Raw genomic sequence first — 25,374 nt, 5'->3', positions numbered from 1 at the left:
GGATGGCATGGGGAGCCATCTATGAGAGACGGGAGAACCATGGGGATCAGTCTGTGAACGGAAGTATGGGGAGCAGTCTGAAAGAGGGTCTATGGGGAGCAGTCTGAGCGAGGGACTATGGGCAGCAGTCTGAGCGAGGGTCTATGGGGAGCAGTCAGAGAGGAACTATGGGGAGCAGTCTGAGTGAGGAACTATGGGAGCAGTCTGAGTGAGGGACTATGGCGAGCAGTCTGAGTGAGGGACTATGGCGAGCAGTCTGAGTGAGGGACTATGGCGAGCAGTCTGAGTGAGGGACTATGGCGAGCAGTCTGAGTGAGGGACTATGGCGAGCAGTCTGAGTGAGGGACTATGGCGAGCAGTCTGAGTGAGGGACTATGGCGAGCAGTCTGAGTGAGGGACTATGGCGAGCAGTCTGAGTGAGGGACTATGGCGAGCAGTCTGAGTGAGGGACTATGGCGAGCAGTCTGAGTGAGGGACTATGGCGAGCAGTCTGAGTGAGGGACTATGGCGAGCAGTCTGAGTGAGGGACTATGGCGAGCAGTCTGAGTGAGGGACTATGGCGAGCAGTCTGAGTGAGGGACTATGGCGAGCAGTCTGAGTGAGGGACTATGGCGAGCAGTCTGAGTGAGGGACTATGGCGAGCAGTCTGAGTGAGGGACTATGGCGAGCAGTCTGAGTGAGGGACTATGGCGAGCAGTCTGAGTGAGGGACTATGGCGAGCAGTCTGAGTGAGGGACTATGGCGAGCAGTCTGAGTGAGGGACTATGGCGAGCAGTCTGAGTGAGGGACTATGGCGAGCAGTCTGAGTGAGGGACTATGGCGAGCAGTCTGAGTGAGGGACTATGGCGAGCAGTCTGAGTGAGGGACTATGGGGAGCAGTCTGAGTGAAGGACTATGGGGAGCAGTCTAAGTGAGGGACTATGGGGAGCAGTCAGAGAGGGTCTCTGGCAAGCAGTCTGAGCGAGGGTCTATGGGGAGCAATCTGTGTGAGGGTCTATGGGGAGCAGTCTGAGTGAGGGACTATGGGGAGCAGTCTGAGAGAGGGTCTATGGGGAGCAATCTGTGTGAGGGTCTATGGGGAGCAGTCTGAGTGAGGGACTATGGGGAGCAGTCTGAGAGAGGGTCTATGGGGAGCAGTCTGAGAGAGGGTCTATGGGGAGCAGTCTGAGTGAGGGACTATGGGGAGCAGTCTGAGTGAGGGACTATGGGGAGCAGTCTGAGTGAGGGACTATGGGGAGCAGTCTGAGTGAGGGACTATGGGGAGCAGTCTGAGTGAGGGACTATGGGGAGCAGTCTGAGAGAGGGTCTCTGGCGAGCACACTGTGTGAGGGACTATGGGGAGCAGTCTGAGAGAGGGTCTATGGCGAGCAGTCTGAGTGAGGAACTATGGCGAGCAGTCTGAGTGAGGGACTATGGCGAGCAGTCTGAGAGAGGATCTATGGCAAGCAGACTGTGTGAGGGTCTATGGGGAGCAGTCTGAGTGAGGGTCTCTGGCGAGCAGACTGTGTGAGGGTCTATGGCGAGCAGTCTGAGTGAGGGACTATGGCGAGCAGTCTGAGTGAGGGACTATGGCGAGCAGACTGTGTGAGGGTCTATGGGGAGCAGTCTGAGTGAGGGTCTCTGGGGAGCAGACTGTGTGAGGGTCTATGGCGAGCAGTCTGAGTGAGGGTCTCTGGCGAGCAGTCTGAGTGAGGGACTATGGCGAGCAGTCTGAGTGAGGGACTATGGCGAGCAGACTGTGTGAGGGTGGAGATGTGTGTCTATTCTAGTGTCAGCATTCCTACTACAGAAACAATGCTGGAGCCTTATAGTGATACTGGCATTAACCGCTTCACTGCCATATGCCACCAGAGATGCAGACTTTATCCTATTTTTGCTCTAGGCTACCAGGGACACTGATATTAACCTCCTCACTGTCCTAGACCACCCAAGATGCAGACATTAATGGTAGTGATGTTATCTTAAACCCAATAACCACTCAGCAAGTTATTTGGCACTATACATCAATATTTATTTGCTGTTGATTAGAATTACCCAATATAATAGGAGCAGGACCCGGGTCCCTAACTTCTCCAATCACTAACCACACAGATGAGGGAACATTGGTGGTGGATCCCCACCTCTAAGGCAGGGATGCACAACCTACAGGCAGCGTGCGGCTGAACAGCTATGGTTTACGGCCCCCTTCCTACTAGACAGAAACACAGTTCATGTCTGCCTGTGCGATCAGCCTTGTTCCTGACCTCAGCGGATTAAAGCTCCTGCTCCTGAGATCTAGCAGGAGCGGGTTGGGTTCCGTACTGTCAGTGATAGCCGGACCCCAAGGAGAAGACATTAGCAGTTTATTACCGTTTCTGCCTTCCCCTGTGCTTGGTGCATAGCACTTCATGGGTATGCAGTGAATAGAGGAAGCATCTATGCCACCTCCTCTATTGGAGTGTCTCAGGCATAGGGCAGCTGTAGGCCCTGACTGGCTCTTTCAGTGTACAATGCCTTCACAGGGGGCTGTTGTCACCTGTAACTGGGGCTCCTTTGGAGACCCTGTTACAATGGAAAAAGTGCTAAATGCAAAAAATTGTGTTAGTGTCCCCAAGAGGTCTTTTAATGACCTCTTTGGCACATATTATGTGCCAAAATATATTTAAAAAAACTAGTAAATAAAATACAAATAAAAGGAAAGAATTAAAAATGCACACACCAACCAAAACAGTTGTCATTCACGTAAAACTATATACTACCGTATATATAAAAATGACCAACATAAAATAGGGAACAAATCTTAATAATTTATTTTGGTGTCAGTTTTCTTAGTTAAAGAATAAGCAGCTATAGTTTGGAAAAAAAATATAACTTGCCCAGTTTTTCCCAAATAAAGCAAAAAAAAATGCTTAAAAAACCATATTCCTCTGACTAGGTCATCAATATCTGATTGGTGGGGGTCTGACACACAGGGAAACCGCTGATCAACTGTTTGAGAAGGCACCAGCGCTCCTGTGAGCCACGCAAACGTCTCGCAGCTTACCAAGTACAGTGCCGGATATTGTATCGCGGCTCAGCCCCATTCATTTCTATGGGGCTTAGCTGTTCCTAGGCCATGTACCTGATGAACGTGTGACGCTAGTGCCAGCACAGGTGCTTGCTCAAACAGCTGATCGGTGGAGCTCCCGGGTGTCGGACCTTCACGATCAGAGATTGATCACCTTATCCAGAGGATAGGTCAACAGTATAAACCCCTTTAAGGCCTTGTTATTAAAGGGTTAACCAAATGAGCACTTTCCAAGTGCGTACTGTTTATTGCAGGGCACTGGCAACACAGATATAGTCTCTGAGTGAGGGACAGTTAGTGGTAATAATCAATGAGCGCTGTCCTCTGCAGTGGAGGGAAGTACCTATTCATGACCATGAGGTTGAATGCCACTTAAAGGGGTTAGCCAGTAACGGATAATGATGACCCTATCCCTGTTTCAGGTGAGCTCTGGTGAGCGCAGCCGACCCCCGGCAGCTCTCCAAGCACAACGTGGTACATAGTATAGTAGTATTGTAGATCAGCCTCATTGACTTCAATGGGGCTGAACTGCAAGTAGGCCATGTGACCGATGTACAGTGACATCACATGGCCTAGGAAGGGGCCACGGTGCTGGAGCACCGGCCTCTTCTAACAGCTGATTGATGGGTGTCAAGGGTGTCGGACACCTGCCGATTTAATATTGTGACCTATCTGAGAATAGGTCATCAATATTAATTGCCGGATAACCAGTTTAAGGCCCTGTTACACTGCAGAATTGGGAACAAGTCTTCATACAAATGCTCATTCCCGATAATTGACCTGTATACTCGAACAGACAATCAGCCGATGAACGAGCACGAGCTTGTTTGTAAACTGAAGCTGACTGATCAGAATTGAATGAGGGAGGAATGACTGCAGTTTCGAAAAAAGAGAAGAAAGCAAGGATCGCACATCCCCATGCTATGCAGCGATCTATCATTGCGTCTCGGCACCATTCATATCCCTTCTCAGTGTACATAATAGTAGTATACATAGCCCCTAATCTACATACCGTACACGAGGCATATATGTTTTGATCAAAATGCATAGGCCCACTCCACACCAAGGTTGCCTCTTTGAGTGCGCCTACTCTAAATTGCTGCAGCCCCACACGGCAACCACCACCACCGCAACATCATGCCATCGGGCGGCACGACCCAGCAGTCCAACAGCACCCATGCTGTCAGACTAAGCCTGCAGTGCCAATTGTTCCTCCTATATTCACTTTGTATCTGCTAGTGTAATAGGGCGATGCAATGAGCACCAATCAACTTTTTTCATTTTTTTTTTCCAGCCCCTTGAAATAGAACCATGTGACAACAATGCGACCCTTAGACCCCCCCAAAAAGTTGTGCATCCCTGCTCTCAGTCATTTGTATTATATCCTGCACCATGAGGTGGTGGTACAGGCCTTGATGCAAGGTTGGCTCCTGCCAGGTCCATGAAAATACTATGTGGAGTCTTATGCATGTAAAGTGAGCAAATACAATATGTTCGGTAACTAGGAAATAGCTTTATCTGCAGTTCCCTAATATATTTGTTTAGCAATGGTTTCTCAGTTTTTAACATTATTGCAGCTCAGGGTTGAGTCAAATAAGCTGGAGCTCTGCATTAATATCACCAATAAAATATAATATACTGTCAAAATGAAATATATATAGTTCTTTCTAGGTTTTCCTTTCTTAGCTGTATGACCAGTAGGTGGTGCTAGTGCACCAGATTTATGGGCTCTAGCCAAACTGATGCAAAAAGTTCATATTTTCTGGGAAGATAATAAAGTTAATAAACTACTCAACAGAACGATGACATCTAAATCTCGATTAGAAAAGCCTCTAAAGTGCATCAGCTGACAACTGGAAGCAGTAGTCCGAGTGCCACTACTCAGAGATAAAGGTTCTGACTACTGGAATAGATGGCTGCTCTTTAGCCTCATGGACTAAGCCTTTCCTCCTCAGGCATGTGACCAGTGTGCAAAAATGTTAAGACTTAGCAAGTGAAACAGATTACCAGGCTTCTGATCAGGGCCGGACTGGCACTGAAAAGCAGCCATGGCACCGGCTCACATACAATATGAAGCCCACCCCCACCAATCACATGAATATAGCAGCGTGCAAAGCACACTGTGTCACGTTTTTATTTGGTCACTCCCCTCACTTTAGCAAATGGCATTTACATACCTCCCAACTTCTGAAAAGCACAAAGAGGAACAATATGTGCGGCGCTCTTAGCGCGCCACAGCATATTTTTTCATACTAGGTTATGCCTCTAACTCCACCTAAAACATAGCTATACACACCCAATCCCACCGTCCCCTTAATGCCACCACACAGTAGTTATGCCCATGCAACGGGCGCCTCCCTCTAGGGCCCTCTATGTAATGCGACCCAGATATAGGAATGCCAAGTAGTATAGTGCGGCCTAAAATGTCCCTTTATATGTGTCACGATGCTCCTACCTGGATACAGCTGGACCCCAGGCTTTGGCTCTGAAGCAATAAATAGGGGGAATAATTGAGGAATTTGCAAGAAAAATTGAGTCCAGACCTTGTATATAGTTGAACAGCAGCTTTACTTGAATAAACGTTCGTCAGAAATAATCTTCAAGCTTTATCTTGGTTCCAGCAGGCTTTAGCATTAAAACTGGCAGGCAAATTCGACTCTGCTATATCAGTTTCTCTCTGGCTCTGCTGTACTGACAGGCTGACTGTATAACTCAGATTCTTCTGTCTGCTGCACTTTCTCTCTGTAGTCTGTAGTTATGCCAGGGAACTATGCTCCTGGCTTCTGAGGCTTTAAAGAGGACCTTTCATTACAATAAAAAATCTAAACTAAGTATGCTGACATGGAGAGCGGCGCCCAGGGATCTCCATCAGCCCCCAGTGCCTCTCCATCAGCCCCTAGTGCCTCTCACCAACCCCCAGTACCCTCTCCATTAGGCCCCTAGTGCCTCTCACCAGCTCCCAGTACCCTCTCCATCAGCCCCCAGTGTGCCGTGCTCGGTATTTAAATCATTGGTGGGCAGTGTGCCCTCCCCCCCCCCCTCCCCGATAATCATTGGTGGGCAGTGTGCCCTCCCCCCGCCCTTCCCAGTATTAAAAATCATTGGTGGGCAGTGCGCCCCCCCACCCCTCCCCGGTAATCATCGGTGGGCAGTGTGCTCTCCCCCCACCCTTCCCAGTATTAAAAATCATTGGTGGGCAGTGCGCCCTCCCCCCCCTCCCCGATAATCATTGGTGGGCAGTGTGCCCTCCCCCCGCCCTTCCCAGTATTAAAAATCATTGGTGGGCAGTGGGCCCCCCCACCCCTCCCCGGTAATCATTGGTGGGCAGTGTGCTCTCCCCCGCCCTTCCCAGTATTAAAAAACATTGGTGGGCAGTGGGCCCCCGGCACCCCCTTCAGGCGTAGAAAATGTTCTAAATCTACGCCAGCAAGGAAGCTGCTGTAGATTTAGCCTGGTGGTGGATACGCTGAAGTTATGTAGAGGCCGGCTCCGCTACATAACTTCGGCAGATCCACCACCGTTGGGTGGACCAATACCACTTATGGCCACCAAAGAGCTCACCGTTCTAGATTTCATTTTCATATAGTTATTCATACATTGTGCTAGTTATGAACATAGGGTATACCGTTTAAGTTGTAGGTTTAGGACATGTTTCCACGAGTGACTTACAAGACATTTTCTTACTATACTTAGGTGAACCATTGACTGCAGAGCCTTAATCCATAACGTGCATGATTTCTAATGCATTCAGACATTTTCCCTAGTTTGCTGTGGTCACATTTTATTTAACATAGGTCCTTCTGACAGTGACAGTTCTAGGATATGATGTTTTTCAGAATATAGACATTTTTGGAATAGTTTTCCAGAATTCAGGAAATAATTGCCTTGACCTGACATTTTCCTGATTACTCCATGTTCCGTCATCATGTTACCCTCTACCGGGGGATCTGTTATTGATTAGCTGGTTTATAACTTCTCCTTTTGGGAATTTACAAGTGACCTGATCTCTGGCTGTTTATGACCTCGTCTATCAATTACTATTCTCTGGCCACCTACAGAGCTCTGCCTCGTTACACATATACAACACAGACTAAAATGTGTCCGAAATACTGCAAATTGCCTTTTAAACACTTACAACTGGTAACACAATCCCCTGGCTGATCCCTAAATTGTGCGACAAGAAGGATTTAGTGGTATTGATGACCTGGACTGCATAACACACAGCTACTGAGATGACCATGAGATGCCAGGAACCATATGGTGCCAACGTAGTTTCCACAGCTCAGGAGGAAACATTAGGGATGGGCTGATGGGATTCACTCTTAGGGCTCATGCGACAGCCGTTGCTGTTATTGTGGTCCGGAAATTGCTTATCCGTAAAACACAGATACTGGCCACGTGCGTTCCGCATTTGCAGAACGGAACATCTGGCTCATAATAGAGCTGTTCTATCCTTGACCGTAATATGGACAAGAATAGGATATGTTTTATTTTTTGTGGGTGCCGCAGAATAGACATAGGATTGAGAACAGCACATGGAGTGCTATCCGCATCTTTTGTGGCCCCATTGAAGTGAGTTGTTCTGCATCTGACCCGCAAAAAATGTGGATCGGATGCGGACCAAAACAGCAGCTGTGTGCATGAGCCCTTAAAGTGTTGGGTGCCAGTGGTTGGGCAGATGCCAGTAGCTCTGAGTTGACCAGTGAATTTAGATGTATCTAAATTTAGTGAATCTGGCGTTCAGTAAATTTAAGGAAATTTTTATTTTATTTTTTTATCTTGCATTTCAATTTTTTGAAATTTGATATATAGGTCTGTACAGAGAAAATCAACACCTGGTTTTAGAAAAGGCTAGCTTCCTCTACAGTAATTCTAATACTGGTACTGGCAACTGGTTACACAAGGTAGCTACAGCTCAGCTGTGGTTTATGCAAACAGTTTCCAAAGGGTCCCAGTGGAGGGAAGTCTCTGAATATCATACAAATGAATATTTACTGGTCTTCGATTACAAACAGTACCATTCAAGGAACTTAGGGGCACTTTACAAAGATCAGGATGAACCCAACATTACATGTAGTAGTACCATGTTTTCCCCTCCACATCATCCCATAATTGTTTGATCACATCCTCCAAGGGCTCCTTTGTCTGCTCAGCTCCTGTTGATCTATAGCATTGCAACTGCATATTGCACTGCATTTTCATGGTGGCAGGTTCCCTTTAAGTCAGCGTCTAATGAAATGTCAAAACCATGAAGAAAGCAGCTTGGTTGTTGTGAAAATGGTTGATTGGATGTTAATTTCTGAAGTACAGTAGAAGTAGTTGTACATGTCATATGGCTGTTATTAACAAGCTATTAAGGTGTCATCTCAGCGTCTTGAGACGTCTTTTATTTCCATGGATCGGCTCACATGTCATGTTCAGACTCAGTGTTGGTTGTGGCAAACATGTTAGGGTTAGTTCCCCTCCATGTTGAAATACAGTCTCAGGAAGCTCTTTGTTAAAGAAAATCAGTCTCTCACGTTTTTCATGTAGGGCTTTTGTCATTTGCCAGAATTAATGCTGAACTGCTGTCAAAGTCCTGAAGCTTATAACATTTGAAGTGTAGAAAGCCTAAGAGACCATTCGTTACTGGAGGGAGGGATATGTAGCTTGCAAATCGAGGAAATAAGTTGACATCCCAGTAGAGACTCTGATGGGAGAAGAATACTCTTTGTAGAAGTGAGAGCCAGTTCCTCTTTGATATATAAAACATTTGATTTTCTAAAATTTTTTGACATAGTACCAAATACAGTAAATAATTCTCCATCTGGGTAAAAACCTGGACATACACAAATGGAAGTGGAGAAACATGCCGAGTCATACTATAGAAGTGCACATTTTTATTTATTTTTTAGAAACTCCCTCATCTAGAAGGTACATGTTTCACGTTTTTCTCCTGAAATATTATTCAGTTAAAGGTTTTTTTTATTTTTTTTTCACATTGATGGCCAATCCTCCGAATAGATCATCAATATGATATCGGCGAGTGTCCCACTATTCAGCTATTTGAGGAAACTGGGGCTCTCACCGGAGCTCTGGAGATCACTGCAGGCTCCTTGCAGCCTACTAGGCACAGTTCATTGCACAGTGGCTATGCTCGGTATCGCAGCTCAGCCCCATTCACTTGAATGGTACTAAGCTGTGCCTAGGCCATGTGACTGATAAACCTGACATCATACGGCCTAAGAAGAGGCCTAATCACTCGCAGAGAGCCACAGCCTCTTCTTACAGCTGATCAGTTGCCTGCTATCGGACCTCCGTGGACCTCATATTGATGACCTATCCTAAGGATAGGACATTAATATAAAAATCTTGGAACCCCTTTGTGTTAATATTGGTCAGATTAAAAATGATCAGTTTAATGCAGTGGGTGTGTGGACCAACTGTGCCAGTGAAAGGATTTGACTTAGGGCTACTCCTGAGGGCGTTGTCTAAGTAGCTCCCTGATATTTACCTCTTTGACCCCATATGGGATCTGGACTTCACTGTAGGAGGCTCCTAGGCTGCTACCTCTAGGAGTAGTCTTTGTCCAATCTTTCCTAGGTAGGTCAAGAGACACCAGTACATGACACCAGGAAGACAGACAGAGGTGCGGTGAAAGAGCAAGCCAAGGTCAAGGTAGGCAGAGTTTGCACACCATAGTAGAACAGGCAGTAGGAAAGGACATGGGAGATTAGAATACACTGTGGCCGAATACCGTCACAGAAACTAGGCAAGATAGGAATCTTACTCTCATAGGGGGAGGTTCCATATACATCTCAGGGAACCAATGTAATAGGCTGATGACAGATAAGCACACGCTGACCCTTTAAGAGCTGGGGAGAGTACGCACCCTATGGGAGGACACACAAGCAGGAGGAAGGAGTCAAGGGTGGACCGGAGTGACACGGACTGCAGTGCAGTGGGAGATGTGAGAACTCCAGGGGCTGTGACCTGGGCCAGCAGCCATGGACTACCGGTATTACAATAAGAGACTGACGGAAGCTGTTTCTGACAGATTCTGTACAAACAAAATTGTATCATGCTCGATTTATGCCATATGTATGGAGCAAAGGTTCTAGGGAAGAACATCTCCCACATTTAGCTCCCAACTGAGCACCAAACAGCTATACATGCAATCCCTGCAACTATGTAAAGCAGAGCTAGAGGGCATTGCTGTACAGGGTTCTACCATGTGCATGATTCCTTACTCTAGGTCATATACACATGTCCATGTCTGTTTGACATCAGGGAAAAAACTGTGTTTCATCAATGAAGATTAGTGATGAGCAGCATAGGCAATATTAGTTTTTGCGATATTTCGCAAATTTTTTCACATAATATTTGCATTAAGTTCACAAATTCTAGAATTCATGATCTCCAGTCATTATTTTCACACTGCGCAAATCGGCACTAATGAAGCGCATATTTTTTTGCGCAATACATGCAACTTCACATTTTATCGGGTCTGAGTAGATATTACTGTTTGGTGCAGTGTTTGTTGTGACATCCCAGCACTATGTCTGTAGCATGTATGTATGGACAGCAGAACCTATCACACTACCTAACACCCTGCACTGCAACAGCTACACTATATCAGGATATAACTTACACTGACTATCTCTCCCTAAATATCTGTATCATATATATGAGCTAACTATCTAATGTAATTGAATAAGGAATAGAATCCAGATGACTCAGTAAAGCACAGAGCACAGCAATGTCACTGCTCTCTCTCAAAACTGCAAAAAAAACTGCAGAAAATGGCTGCTGGGGAGGTTCTTATATAGTAAAGGGGTAAACAACTTTCCTATTGGTTGCTAGGGATGTTGCTAAGCTGTGAAAAAGATATTGCAGCCTTCTCATTGGCCCACAAGCAAGAAGAAAAATCTCGAATATTCGCAATTGCGAATATATTGCACTATATTCTACATCTTCGCGAATTCTCGAAGTGCCGATATTCACGATAAAAATTCGCGATTAGAGTATTTGCGATCAACTCTAATGAAGTTGTCCATGAACGGTCAACATTTGGTTTGTGTGTGCTCGATGCCCTCCATGTTCCATGGAAAAGGGAATCTCCAGAGCATCTCCTACCAATGGTCAGTGAAAACCACTGACAGGAGGACATGGATGCCTTCGGTGTTTTGTCCGTTATATACCTCAATGGGATAGTTTGGTCCACAACACGGACAAAAGTAGTCCACGTATCCGTTGTTTTTCCATTGACCTACAGTGAGTGGAAATCCACGTATGTGTGAATAAACACTTTAAAATGAATAGATCTGTTTGCTGCGCATGGAGAACATTTACAGCATGTCTGGGAGTCACTGAGGTGTGAATAAATGCTTAGTTTATTATATTTAATGATCCAAATTACTGCTATGTTAGTTGAACGGAACCTTACACAAAGGGTAACATAACATTTTGATTTGCCCCACTGTTGGTGAGAGCATCCATTTATTGCTGTATTTTATACTTCCAGTACACCAAGTACGTATGATGAGGCTAAAATTATATTATATATTATATGAATTTCCTATGCAAAAATATCCATGTTGGAATTGGTCATGCCGTCCAATAACATTGTGAGGGAAGGGATGCAAATGAGCTTCTAACAAGATGTAAGGCAGCTATCCTATAAGTCAATGTTCGACCCTCTAAATAAGCCTTGAGACATGACTTGGATATTAAATAAGCCAGCTCCTCATCTGCAGACAGCTGTTTCGGGGTGATTGCCCCTCATCAGTGCAGAGCAGAGAGTACTGGCTTAGCTGGGTGAGAGGCCTGTTAAGGTGCTCTCTTCCAATAACATTCTCACACAATGTGACTCCACTGAACCCAGCTCACTGTATTCCTCTATGTAATACACAAATGCACTGGTGATGTCCAGATCTTGGGGAATATTACAACAAAGAAATACAGCAGTGGCAATAATACGTAATGCTCACTGTACGTACAATACCCATATGAAACACAGAAGAATTACTTTGAAAATAGAATCATTCTCACAAAAGAAAGAATAGATACAGGCGGAATCATTCAAGTATTTTAATGTCTAATAGTCGAGTCCCGTTAGAATAACGATTTTCTGAATTGCTTCCTTTTAAAATGTAAACTTTTTCGCAAACTGTGTCTTAGCGTTGGATGCCCTAAGGAGCTGTTATTATGAGCAGAACTTATGAACCAGACATAATAAAAGAGAAACACAACCGGCTAAGGGGAATGAATAGAAAGCCTTACTGTACAAGCGGCAGCGGGGAGACACAGTCACTTTGTAGAGAGTGTGAGCAGAGGGCCTTGGGGAGGGGAACGATCTCCCCTTTGGAGACCGGGGAACTGCGAGCTTCCCTTACTAACCAAACACACAGCAAAAAGGAGACATTTACCATCCTGTGGCCGACTTCTCAGGGATTTCCTCATTCAGAAATCATTTCCTCTCTTCCTCGATTACTATTAACCCTTCCCATACTTTACTGGAACCTATAAAGGCAGATAGGGCTGTAGGGGGTTCTGTGCCTCTTACCATTACTGAAGCCATTATATTGGGCTAATTCGTAAAACTACACATTTTGAGACTTTATGTGACGAGAGGTGATATTGTATGTTTACAGGGATATGGATTCTGCGTGATATGGAGGGATTAATACCCGAGCACCTGACGCTACGTGTGCGTCACCATGAATGTCACGTAGAGGTTTCTATTCATTTATTTCTTACTATGGGGGCAAAGGTTAGCAGGGAACACATGAGCTGTGTGGTCCCCACATACAGATGGGTAAAAGCTCATTAGACCTCTTTTACCAGGGGAGATGAAACCTTTTCTGCATACCTCCAAGCCCCCTCTGCACAGGATAGGTCATCAGCATCCCATCATTGGGGGTCCAACTCCCAGCACTCGTGCCGATCAACTGTTTGAAGGGGCAGTGGTGAGTGCTGCAAGTTCATCAGTGTGGACTTCTACGCAGTCTACATTGTAGTGGGGGTGCAGTGTAATTACAGCTATTTGGTGGGTGTGCCAGTAGTCAGACGAACCCAAACTAACAGAAGTCAGGGCTACAGAAGTAGGTGGGGAAAGCAATACCTTAATACAACACAATATACTGCCCTAGCAGCACCAAATACCACAGAACAGCACAATATACTGCCCCAGCAGCACCAAATACCACAGTGCAGTACAATATACTGACCCTGCAGCACCAAATACCACAGTGCAGCACAATATACTGCTCCAGCAGAACCAAATACCACAGTGCAGCACAATATACTGCCCCAGCACCAAATACCACAGTGCAGGACATAATACTGCCTCCCCCGCTGCAGTATTTAACTGTATCTCCTTTCCTCCCCACATAAATAATTAATACCCTTTGGTCAGTTGAACAGTTCTGGGAATGAATGAACCATGTACCACTTATATTATTGCATCATAATAGAATTTATTTTTTTAAAAACCACTTGTATTTTTAAATTAACTTAAAGTTAACCCTTTCAGGGTGCAGCCTATTTTAATTTTAGTTTTTTCCTCTGTACTTTCAATAAGCTAAAACCTTTTTACTTTTCTGTTTACATAGCCTTACGAAGGTTGTTGTTTGTAAAACAAGTTGCATTTTTTTATGAAACCATTTAATTCACTATATCGTGAATTGAAAACTGCAACAAAAAAAATTGGAGGGGGTGAAATAAAAATAAAAAAACACAATTCCACTATTGTTTTTGGTCCTTGTTTTTATGGTGTTCAAAATTACATGGCAACCTAAAACTGCTGATTAGTACAATTACAGCGATAACAAATTTGTATTGTGTTTATTGTTTTACTACTTTAAAAAAATTACTGTAAAACCTTTGAAAAAATATTTTTTTATTGCGGGGCTAGGTGTGGTGTTTATTGGAACCATTTTGAAGTACAAACACATTTTTTATCCATTTTTATACTCTTTTGGCTGAAACAATATTTTTGTTACGACATTCACATGGTAAATATTTTTTATTTGAATAATTCTCACATTTTTGGACACGGCAATATCAACTACCAATACCACTTAATAGGCGGTTTGCTATGGCAGGCCTGGAAGCCTTCAGAAACCAAGCAGTCTTTTGATTGCACCACAGGGCTCTTATCAGAGGACAGAGGGATCCCCCTTCCTTCTGTTTAACCATCCAGATACCGCGGGCTCTGCTGACTATGAAATCTGATGGGTTAATTAACTGGGTGGTACACTAACTGCAATCCTAGTCATTGTGGCTGGGTGTCATCTGCATTACAGAGAGGCATGCTGCCCACAGAAGTGTACGAAGAGGGAACATAATACAGGAGAAGCCGAGTTAGAAGCAGCGAAACACACATAGACACTGCTGCAGTTCTGTTTTACTGCCTCACAGCTACTAGATGAAATGACAGTTACACTTTAACAAATGCACTGCTCTATACTTTCCGGTCATGTTTTTCAAGCTTATTCTGCTTCTGAATCTGTGCTACAAGGACCTAGTGGAGCAGGATCTTCTGCTTTTTCCATGTGTAGTCTATGGGAGACATTATAGCAGTTAGTCTACACACCCAGTATGTCAGGGAACACTGACAATTAAGGAGATTACCTCCAGAAAGCAAATTGGTGAAAACTGCCATATACAAGTCATACAATGGTCAATTATAGTGTTATTCCTCATGTACAGACATGATAGCTTACTCTGAAAAGTCACCTGAAAGAACATGAAGGCATAATCGAAGTAAGGAATTATCGAACTCATCTTGTCAACTTTATTCTTTCTATGAAGATTTATCCACAATCTTTCCAACAGGCTATGTACATTTCCGACAGCAATACCCCGAGCTGTTTGAGAACCTGACATCGGAGGCTGTGAGAAGCACCATAGAGGCTGGTTACCCTGGAATTTTAACCAGCAGAGATAAGAATGGCAGAGTGATCCTACTTTTTAATATTGAGAACTGGGATTACGAGGAGATCACATTTGATGAGGTTTGTGGTGCTGTTTATAATCATGTGTAAATGGTTGCCAAGATTTAAATGAAATCTCAGCTGGTGTCAGTCAAGGGGATCTATACTGGCCCTCTTTGGGAATATTAGATGCTTGAAGAAATTTTTGGCATGGGGGAACTGGCCATAAACCCTACAGGAAAATTTCCCAGTGGGCTAATTCCCAGAGGGCCACCCAATTCCTTCTGGCCACCAGCCAGGTACATAAAGACCTGATGCTCTCAGCATTAATTAATGTATTGGCATCCTCAGGATGATGACACAGTTTCATACTGTGGCTTGGGTGGCCACTTTGTGGCTTGGGTGGTTAAGGTATTACTGGCCCCGCCTTCTTCTGCCATCCCGCCTTTAGACACACCTACAACATGAGGCAATTTTAACCCCTTCAACCCCGGGCCTGTTTTCACCTTCCTGCCCAGGCCATTTTTTGAAAATCTGACATGTCACTTTATGTGGTGAAAACTTTAAAACGCTTTTGACTTATCCAGGCCATTCTGAGATAGTTTTTTCGTCACACATTGTACCTCATGACACTGGTAAAATGAAGTCAAAAAAATAAATTTTTATTTATTAAAAAATACCAAATTTCCCCAAAATTTTGAAAAAGTTGCTAATTTCCAAGTTTCAATTTCTCTACTTCTATAATACATAGTAATACCTACACCGAAATAATGATATTTTAGTGTCTCATAGTCTGAGAGCCATAGCTTTTTTTTATTTTTTGACCTATTCTTTCAGATAGGGTCTAATTTTTTGCGGGATGAGGAGACGGTCTGATTGGTACTATTTTGGGGGGCATACGCCTTTTTGATCACTTGCTGTTGCAATTTTTGTGATGTAATGTGACAAAAATGGCTTTTTTTACAATTATTTTTTTACGGTGTTCATCTGAGTGGTTAGGTCATGTGATATTTTTATAGAGCTGTTTGTTACAGATGTGACGATACCTAATATGTATACTTTTTTGATTTTTTTCACTTTAGCACAATAATAGCAGTTTTGAAGTAAAAAATAATAATCATATTTTAGTGTCTCCATAGTCTGAGAGCCATAGTTTTTGTATTTTTTGACCGATTCTCTTACGTAGGGTCTCATTTTTTGTGGGATGAGGTGACGGGCTGATTGGTACTATTTTGGGGGGCATACGCCTTTTTTTTATCACTTGCTGTTGCAATTTGTGTGATGTAATGTGACAAAAATGGCTTTTTTTTACACAGGTTTTTATTTTTATTTTTTACAGTGTTCATCTGAGTGGTTAGGTCATGTGATATTTTTATAGAGCTGTTTGTTACGGACGTGGCGATACCTTATATGTATTTTTTTTATGTATTTCACTTCAGCACAATAATAGCCGTTTTGAAACCAAAAAAATGATGTTTTAGTGTCTCCATGTTCTGAGAGCTATAGTTTTTTTAATTTTTTGGGCGATTGTCTTAGGTAGGGGCTAATTTTTTGCGGGATGAGGTGATGGTTTTATTGATACCATTTTGGGGGGCATACGCCTTTTTGATCGCTTGGTGTTGCACTTTTTGTGATGTAAGGTGACAAATATGGCTTTTTTACACGGTTTTTATTTTTATTTTTTTATGATGTTTATCGGACAGGGTGGATTATGTGATATATTTATAGAGCCGGTCATTACGGACGCGGCGATACCTAATATGTGTGTTTTTTTCAGTTTTTTATTATAAGATAAGGGGCATTTTGTTTTCTTTTTTATTTTATAAATTTTATTACTTTATTCATTTTATTAAAACCCCTTTTTTTTTTTTTACTTTTTTTACTTTACTTTATTTATGACATTCACTTTTGGGGGTCTGATCCCCTCTGCAATGCATTACAATACATCTGTATTGTAATGCATTGCCTGTTAGTGTATGACACCGAGTAATACACTAACAGGTTGCCTAGGAGACCCAGCCTGAGGCTGGATCTCCTCGGCTCCCGTAGAAGGCAGTTCCCGATGCTGTGCAAGGCATCGGGCTGCCTTGTCATGCATCGGGTCCCCGCCACAGCAGTGCAGGGACTCGATGCGATCGTTCACCTGACACAAACCTCTTCGCCGGCAGCGCGGACCACAACATAGAAGGGGTTAATCCGCCGGCATCGGCTTTTACAGCGATGCCGGCGGATACAGCAGGGGCCCGGCTACCACGGACTGCCGGGCCCCTGCAGTGATCGCGCACCGCTCCAGTGCCCGCACGCTCACTAAGACGTACTATTACATCAAATTGCGGGAACTCAGTGGTTCCCATGACGTAACAGTACTTCAAAGGTCGGGAAGGGGTTAAAGAGTACCTGTTACCACTCCTGACATGTCTTTTAATAGCCCTATGCATTCCCCATGTAATAACAGTTCTGGAACATCTATTCTTAAGGCTCTATGTTCTGCCATTCCTTTATTGTTTCTACTAGAAATTATGTATGAATTGTTAGCAGTCTGCAGTAAGGGTACAGAGAAGAGGTAACACGTTGAGGGTGTGTCTCTGCACAGACTCACTCTATCCAATCAGTGCTGCCATTTTCAGACTCTGCAGATACAACTTTTTACTACCCTCTGTACCCTTACTGCAGACTGCTAGTAATTCATTCATAACATCTAGTAGAAATAATAAAGGAATGGCACAACATAGAGCTATAAGAATAGATGTTCCAGAATTGTTATTACATGGGGAAAGCATGAAGCTATTAAAACAGGCATGTCTGGAGTGGTGAAAGGTCCTCTTTGGGCTGTTTCACACGAGCGGATGCTGTGCGTGACATCCGCTCCGTGAATGACAGCCAAGACCCGATGCAGACTGCAGAAGCACGGAGCATTAACATGACTGATAATGCTCCGTGCCTCTCTGTGATCTCTTTACTACGAAATCACAGTGAGATAAAGTTGTCATTGTGATTTCGTAGTAAAGAGATCATAGAGAGGCACAGAGCATTATCAGTATTATCACGTTAATGCTCCGTGCTTCTGCAGTTCGCATCGGGTCTTGGCTGTCATTCACGGAGCGGATGTCACGCACGGCATTCGCTCGTGTGAAATAGCCCTTTAAGTTCACAGTCCATCCCTGATTGTTGGAGACAACAGTGTCTAGTACTTCGTAGTGCTTTTAAGCCAAGCCAAACAATGGAAGTCAAGCAAACCCCTCAACCTCAGTGAAGCTGTTGCTGCCCTTCTTGTTGCCCAGTTTTAGACAAAGAAGCCATATGCCAAAAAGAACAGCTGCATTCATGCTCAAGTCATTACGGTATAATTTAAACTACTAACCTTCTGTTTCAGATCCTCCGTGCATACTGCATTATTCTGGAGAACCTTTTAGAAAATGAGGAAACCCAGATCAATGGCTTCTGCATTATCGAGAATTTCAAAGGATTCACAATGCAACAAGCATCTGGTATTAAACCTTACGAACTGAAAAAAATGGTGGACATGTTACAGGTAAAATTAATACAGGAAATGTTATAACCAAGGTGTGTATAACTGAAAACAATCCATTGTGATGTCCACATGTGGTTGTTCAATCGCCTAAAGTAGGAATACAGCAGGAGCATGGAATCATAGAATTAGCAATAGTTTCAAAGAATTACCTCTACCCATTGTCAATCTAGAGCCCAGCATCAATAATTATCACATAGGGTACATCACCTGTTCCAGCTAAATGGGAGCCTTGTGACCTAAGATTTGTGACCAAGAATCTTAGTATTAATTTTATAACAATCGTATTTAGACACTATAAATCTGTTGTTAGGTTACTTTATGTATGGAGTTGTTATTTGGTCACTGTGGGCCAGATTTATAGAGTGAAAAAGTCGCAAAAAAATTCGCAAATGCTAAAACTGCGCACAAGTTTCTGAAAGTGGGCGTGTTTTCTTATGTAAATGAATCTCTAGACAGATTTACTATTGGGACTATTAAAAAAAAGTGGCAAAAAAGTCCCAAAAAAATTCGCAATTTCACTCCAGTGAGGACCATGCTTATCTTATGAGACTTTTTAATAGAACATGTGACTTTTTCGTAAAGATGTGCGACTTTTGTAAAGCTGCTTACTGACGGATAAACTGCTACCGTCAAACCACATTTATTACAGTCTTAAAAGGCCGATCATAAATCTGACTTGGCTAAAACTGACTTTAGCCATATGTTAAAGTGGAGTGAGCTGTCAGAGTCATGATAAATCTGGCCCTGTATGTTGATATTATTTGAGGACTGTTTGGTAGTATTTACTTAGAGATGGTATGGCAGAAGTTACGGCAAAAGGCGCCATTGAACTTAGTGCCACCCTATACCTGTCATTTACACCTTGTTCTGCTCCTCAATGTGTAGACTTCTGCAGCTTCTTGTGCTACTGCACTGATATATTAGTTTTCAATATACATAGAAATTAATAAGTTATGTGACTATATAACCACATGTGACTAATGTAAGAGATGCCTCAGTAATTTTCCTGGGTCAGGCACATCTCTATAGGATGAGTTGGATCATTTTTCTTTGTCTTATACTTTCAGGACTCTTTCCCAGCAAGATTTAAGGCCGTTCACTTCATATACCAGCCATGGTACTTTACCACCACTTACAATGTTGTAAAGCCTTTTCTAAAGAGTAAACTACTTGAGAGGGTGAGTTATGCTTTATACATATCCACTACCTTTTCTTTTATACTGTATTTTCCACTTTATAAGACGCACCCCAGGTTTTAGAGGAGGAAAATAAGATTCTGCAAATCACAGGAAAAGAGCAGATGAATGTGGAGAGGTCATGTAATGTAGATTTGAAATGTCATGTTGATTTGAGTCTTCCTCTTGTCCACACTTAAAGGCGATGTGTCATCAGAAAATGACCTATTGTTTAAAGGGGGTTTCCAAGTGTTTTTTTACTGATGGGGCTGAGTTGCGTCTATACCATGTGACCAATGAACGTGATGTCACACAGCCTAGAAAAAGCTGAATACATTTTAAAAATGTTTTGCTAATGCCATTTTTAATTTTCCATGTCAATATCTACAGGTGAAACTCGAAAAATTAGAATGGCGTGCAAAAGTTCATTTATTTCAGTAATGAAACTTAAAATTAGAATATTGTGAAAAGGTTCAATATTCTAGGCTCAAAGTGTCACACTAAAACAATAAAAAGGGCAGTAGTAAAATGTAACTTTTAATGCTATACCTTAAAAAAACTAAGGCCCACTATTCTATTAATAAACCACTCCACTCACAGGGCCAATACCGCAAACATATCTAGACTTTAGTAAGGCTTTTGATACTGCCCCACATAGAAGGCTTATCAATAAAGTGCAGTCTTTGGGCTTGGACTCCCATATTGTTGAATGGATTAGGCAGTGGCTGAGGGACAGGCAACAGAGGGTTGTAGTCAATGGAGTATATTCAGACCAAGGTCTTGTTACCAGTGGGGTACCTCAGGGATCTGTTCTGGGACCCATATTGTTTAATATCTTTATCAGCGAAATTTCAGAAGGCCTTGATAGTAAGGTGTGTGTTTTTGCTGATGACACAAAGATTTGTAACAGGGTTGATGTTCCTGGAGGGATACACCAAATGGAAAAGGATTTAGGAAAACTAGAGGAATGGTCAAAAATCTGGCAACTAAAATTTAAGGTTGATAAGTGCAAGATAATGCACCTGGGGCGTAAAAACCCAAGAGCAGAATATAAAATCAGTGATACAGTCCTAACCTCAGTATCTGAGGAAAGGGATTTAGGGATCATTATTTCAGAAGATTTAAAGGTAGGCAGACAATGTCATAGAGCAGCAGGAAATGCTAGCAGAATGCTTGGGTGTATAGGGAGAGGAATTACCAGTAGAAAGAGGGAGGTGCTCATGCCGCTCTACAGAGCACTAGTGAGACCTCATTTGGAGTATTGTGCGCAGTACTGGAGACCATATCTCCAGAGGATATAGATACTTTGGAGAGAGTTCAGAGAAGAGCTACTAAACTAGTACATGGATTGCAGGATAAAACTTACCAGGAAAGATTAAAGGACCTTAACATGTATAGCTTGGAAGAAAGACGAGACACAGGGGAAATTATAGAAACTTTTAAATACATAATGGGAATCAACAAGGTAAAAGAGGAGAGAATATTTCAAAGAAGAAAAACTACCACAAGAGGACATCGTTTTAAATTAGAGGGGCAAAGGTTTAAAAGTAATATCAGGAAGTATTACGTTACTGAGAGAGTAGTGGATGCATGGAATAGCCTTCCTGCAGAAGTGGTAGCTGCAAATATAGTGGAGGAGTTTAAGCATGCATGGGATAGGCATAAGGCCATCCTTCATATAAGATAGGGCCAGGGGCTATCCATAGTATTTAGTATATTGGGCAGACTAGATGGGCCAAATGGTTCTTATCTGCCGACACATTCTATGTTTCTATGACTTTGGGGTTAAGGGAACACTAAGGGCTGTTTCACACGAGCGAGTCCATTGCGGGAATCGCACTCCGCGTGCGAGTGTGATCCTCCGCTCTGGACTTGCAGGAGCGCACAACATTATCATGATTTATAATGCTATGTATATATGGCCTTTTTTTCCACAGAATCATACTGACATAAAGCTAATAGAAGACATGGGCTACAGCAGCATCTCCAATAATGTTGCCTCTTTATTCAAGACTCCATGGCACGGTGTACAAAATCATGCAACATTTCGGCTACATCTAGCCTTTGTCAAGCAAGCCTTCTGTTTTCAGTGACATAAAGCTGTCAGTATGATTCTGTAAAAATAAGGTCAAGCAGAGACACATAGCATTATAAACCATAATAATGCCGTGCGCTCCAGCAAGTCCAGAGCGGAGGATCACACTCACACACAGAGCGCGATTCCCGCAATGGACTCGCTCGTGTGAAACAACCCTAATGAGAGAATCCCCATGCCTTGCACTTTGCCCTCAGGACCTAGTAAAATATTGTCACCTGTGCCGCCCCAGCCCAACAGCTTATAATACAGACAAAATGCAATTGGTCATTGATAATTGTGATTGGCAGATGACCATCATTCAGTGTTGGTAGCCTTCCTGAGTCACAGTATGGTAGCTCAGACCCTGGCGATTCTTATACCTGGTATGCTTTCACTGTAACTGACCAAACACTTCATGCTCTTTTTTTCTGTATTCATAACCTTAAATATGATTAATTTTGAAATATGACATCTTACCAGGTTTTTGTGCACGGGGAGGACCTTGAGACTTTCTATAAGGAAATCGATGCTGACATCCTGCCGAATGACTTTGGAGGAAACTTGCCAAAATATGATGGCCGAATAATTGCAGAGAAGCTCTTTGGCCCAAGAAATGAATCCGAGGACACAGCTCTTTAGAGAAAATTATACAATTCTAATTATAAGTCTATATTAAAAAGTTAGTATAAATGCTGAAAATCCATTACATCTCCTAGTTCTGTTAGCGATAATAAATCTTCAAATAAACACTGCAAAAGATCACCGCACATATGGTATATAAGATATCCATGTCATTATCATATCCTCCTATAGTCATCGTTCATCCCTTACTAAAAGTTTTAAAGGATGATACAATCTGCATAATTATCAGATTATTTTACAGAGGTTATGGAACGTTTATGGCACGCCACATATGTCTGATCATTGGGGGTCTGACTGTAAGGACCAAACTAGCAAGGATCCCATGATCCCAGGTGAAGCTGGTGTTCTTCCACATAAATCTATGTGATGGAATAATCTTTCCTCCTACTTCTGCCTGGCTTCCAGAACCCCACATTCTGCCGATCATCTGGTCTTATCCCCAATAATAAGACATTTGTGGCATATCTGATGGAATATGAAAAGGTACCTACTGTAAGTACCTTGTATAGGTTATAGAAATGTACACAACTTCCAATATCTGATAGCAGTTTACTGCTGAGATAATACATAAAGAGCTTACCAATAATGACGGGCTATAAAGTTCACATACCCTGTATATATTCTGATATAGCACTGAGAAGAAAATCCATAATCTTACATATCAGAAAATATGTAAATGTGAACTTGCAATATGAAGATGTTATTTGTGTATTACATATACATTTATATACGGAAAAAGATATGGACTATGTGAAGGATTTAACGGGAATTTCTTTTTTAAGGATTTGTTCCATTACAATAACTTATCCCCTATCCTCAGGATAAGGGATAAATATCTGATTGGCGGGAGGTCTGACCTTTGATTGTGAGAATGTTGGCCCTTTATTCCTCCCCTTTGAATGGAGCGGTGGACACATATGCTTCTCCATTTAACAATATGTAGCTGCCACAAGAAGCGGAGCGCTTGTCCCCAGCTATAGTCCTAGAGCTGAATGGAGCAGCGGACATATTTTGTGGATAGGGGATAGGTTGTAATGGAGTAGCCCCTCTAAGTCAACTACCTTAGTGGTGTATTTGTGCCATGCTGAGAAGGAGTGTAGCTGTGAAGGAGGGGCAGATATTTGAAGGTGGGGCATATACCCTAGGTGTTGGGTGCCAACAAGTTACACTGGCTTGGGAGGGTAGCTAGACACAAGATTAGGGCAACAAGCTATATCTTTACTCCAGAAGAAGAAAATCGTAGCGAAGACCATGATTTTGACTAGTATTATGTGTGACTTAAACAGCAGATATAATGAGCTCCAGCCTTCTTTATATCAAAGCCTTGCGAGTGCCTTTAATGCACATCTGAGACAATAGATGTACCACTTGGCTTTTGAAATGACCGGGACAGGTTTGCCGAGGTTCTGCAGTCATCTGTTTCACGTAAAGTAATCTAAAGGAGAGACACAGCAGCTGTGACATATAATGGTTTCAATCTCATAGCCTAGCTTGTAATCTTAATGCCTTCCATGCACATCCATACTGTAGCAGATAGTACATTCTGGTTTCTATTAAGAACTTCAGGATAATTAGCAGTGATGGTAAGTGCTGGGTGTTTCTTAAGATGGATGACATTGTTTTTACAAAATGAGTCCGGCCAATCAGGCGGTTGTTCTGCAGTTTACATAGACAAGTGCTTACATCAGCCTTTATTACAAGTACGTGTCTGATATTAATGACCAGTAACCTCACCCGATGATGTCATCAGACACTGGAATTCTAACTCAACTTCTCAACAATTAGACATTTATAGTGAGGTCCAGGATGAGGAGGAGCATAGAAGATTTTCCACAGAGTGTTCAGTATGTTTTGTATGGACTCATTATTAAAATAAAGTCTTTCAAGTACTGTATGTATTGGCTTTTGTCTATTTTTTCCCCCAGAAGACTGTGAAGTGATGTGTAGAGTAGTCCTATACATAACACAAATGATGAGTGACAAGATGTATAATTGAATAAGAAGCTTATCAAATATGAAAGATATGCTTACAAGTTAATACAAGCTGGTCATAGGTAACATCAGGCCAGAACATAGGGGTACATGCCCCAGGGACTCCACTACCCACAAAGTGTGGGACTATTATTGGGGGTACTATTTTTTCTGGGGGGAGGGGGGTGTCTTATAATAATAGTCCTCAGTAGTCATGACAGTACTAAAAAACCTATGAAGAGCATGTATTGTGGGCTCCTGGAGAAGATGTGACAATAGCACACTACTTGGTGCAGCAGGGTGGCGTGGCTTTTTCTAGGAAAGATTGAAATGCACAATAAACGCAAGGAGCTGTAAGTGTCTGTGTCAGCAAACTCTGCAGAGTCCTATCATGGCGGTGAAAAGCCTTCACATTACTATTTATATGGGTAGTTTATACACTCTTCACCTCTGGGACCCAAGCATCTAAGAAAAATGGGGGTTTCCTACCGGGCATTCAGCAATCCAATCCAAGCGAGCATGCTTGTGTGCAGCTCTCTCAGTCGAAACAAGTCGAAAACGGCTTGTTCTCATGCTATGGGATTCTCCATTTGGAATTGAGGATGGAAAAAATACAATGGACTGTAGTAGCAGCACATGCTGTAGGAATGTTCAGCACAGAAAATTGCCTGCTTTTCAAATTTTGTAATCGGCACCATGTCAATTCTTATTGCAGATTGGTTGTGGATTAGTAGCAGATTTTCCCCATTAAATTTTATAGAAAAGTCAAAATCCACAACAAACCACGAATTGTTGCGGATTATGCTGCGAATTACCCACTCCTGAATAAGTCCTATAAAACCATTTTCTTGAGAGCTTAAAATAAAAAAACACTATAATGACCAATCCCTGGCACTTCCATGACTTCCTTACATGGTTCCCTACAGTCTCTGTACAATCCAGATGCATCAGACAAGACATCATTGCAGGAGGCTGGGTTGTACAGATACTAGCAGAGAATCAGAGAAGAGAGCAGC

General features: G+C 42.8%; 1 protein-coding gene across 1 annotated transcript in view; it reads left to right on the top strand.

Moving 5' to 3' along the window:
- Positions 1–24,198, top strand: part of RLBP1 (retinaldehyde binding protein 1) — a 31,324-nt gene extending 7,126 nt beyond the window's left edge. The window contains exons 4-7 of the mRNA XM_044283211.1: positions 14,864–15,042; positions 18,335–18,493; positions 19,561–19,671; positions 22,226–24,198. Coding sequence (XP_044139146.1) covers positions 14,864–15,042; positions 18,335–18,493; positions 19,561–19,671; positions 22,226–22,384 — 608 coding nt within the window. The 3' untranslated portion in view covers positions 22,385–24,198. The remainder of the gene's footprint in view (positions 1–14,863; positions 15,043–18,334; positions 18,494–19,560; positions 19,672–22,225) is intronic.
- Positions 24,199–25,374: the final 1,176 nt, after the last annotated feature.

The sequence above is a fragment of the Bufo gargarizans genome, chromosome 2 (genome assembly GCF_014858855.1).
Source record: "Bufo gargarizans isolate SCDJY-AF-19 chromosome 2, ASM1485885v1, whole genome shotgun sequence".
Lineage (NCBI taxonomy): Eukaryota > Metazoa > Chordata > Amphibia > Anura > Bufonidae > Bufo > Bufo gargarizans.
The sequence above is the reverse complement of the archived record's forward strand: the minus strand, read 5'-3'. Positions and strand labels throughout refer to the sequence as shown.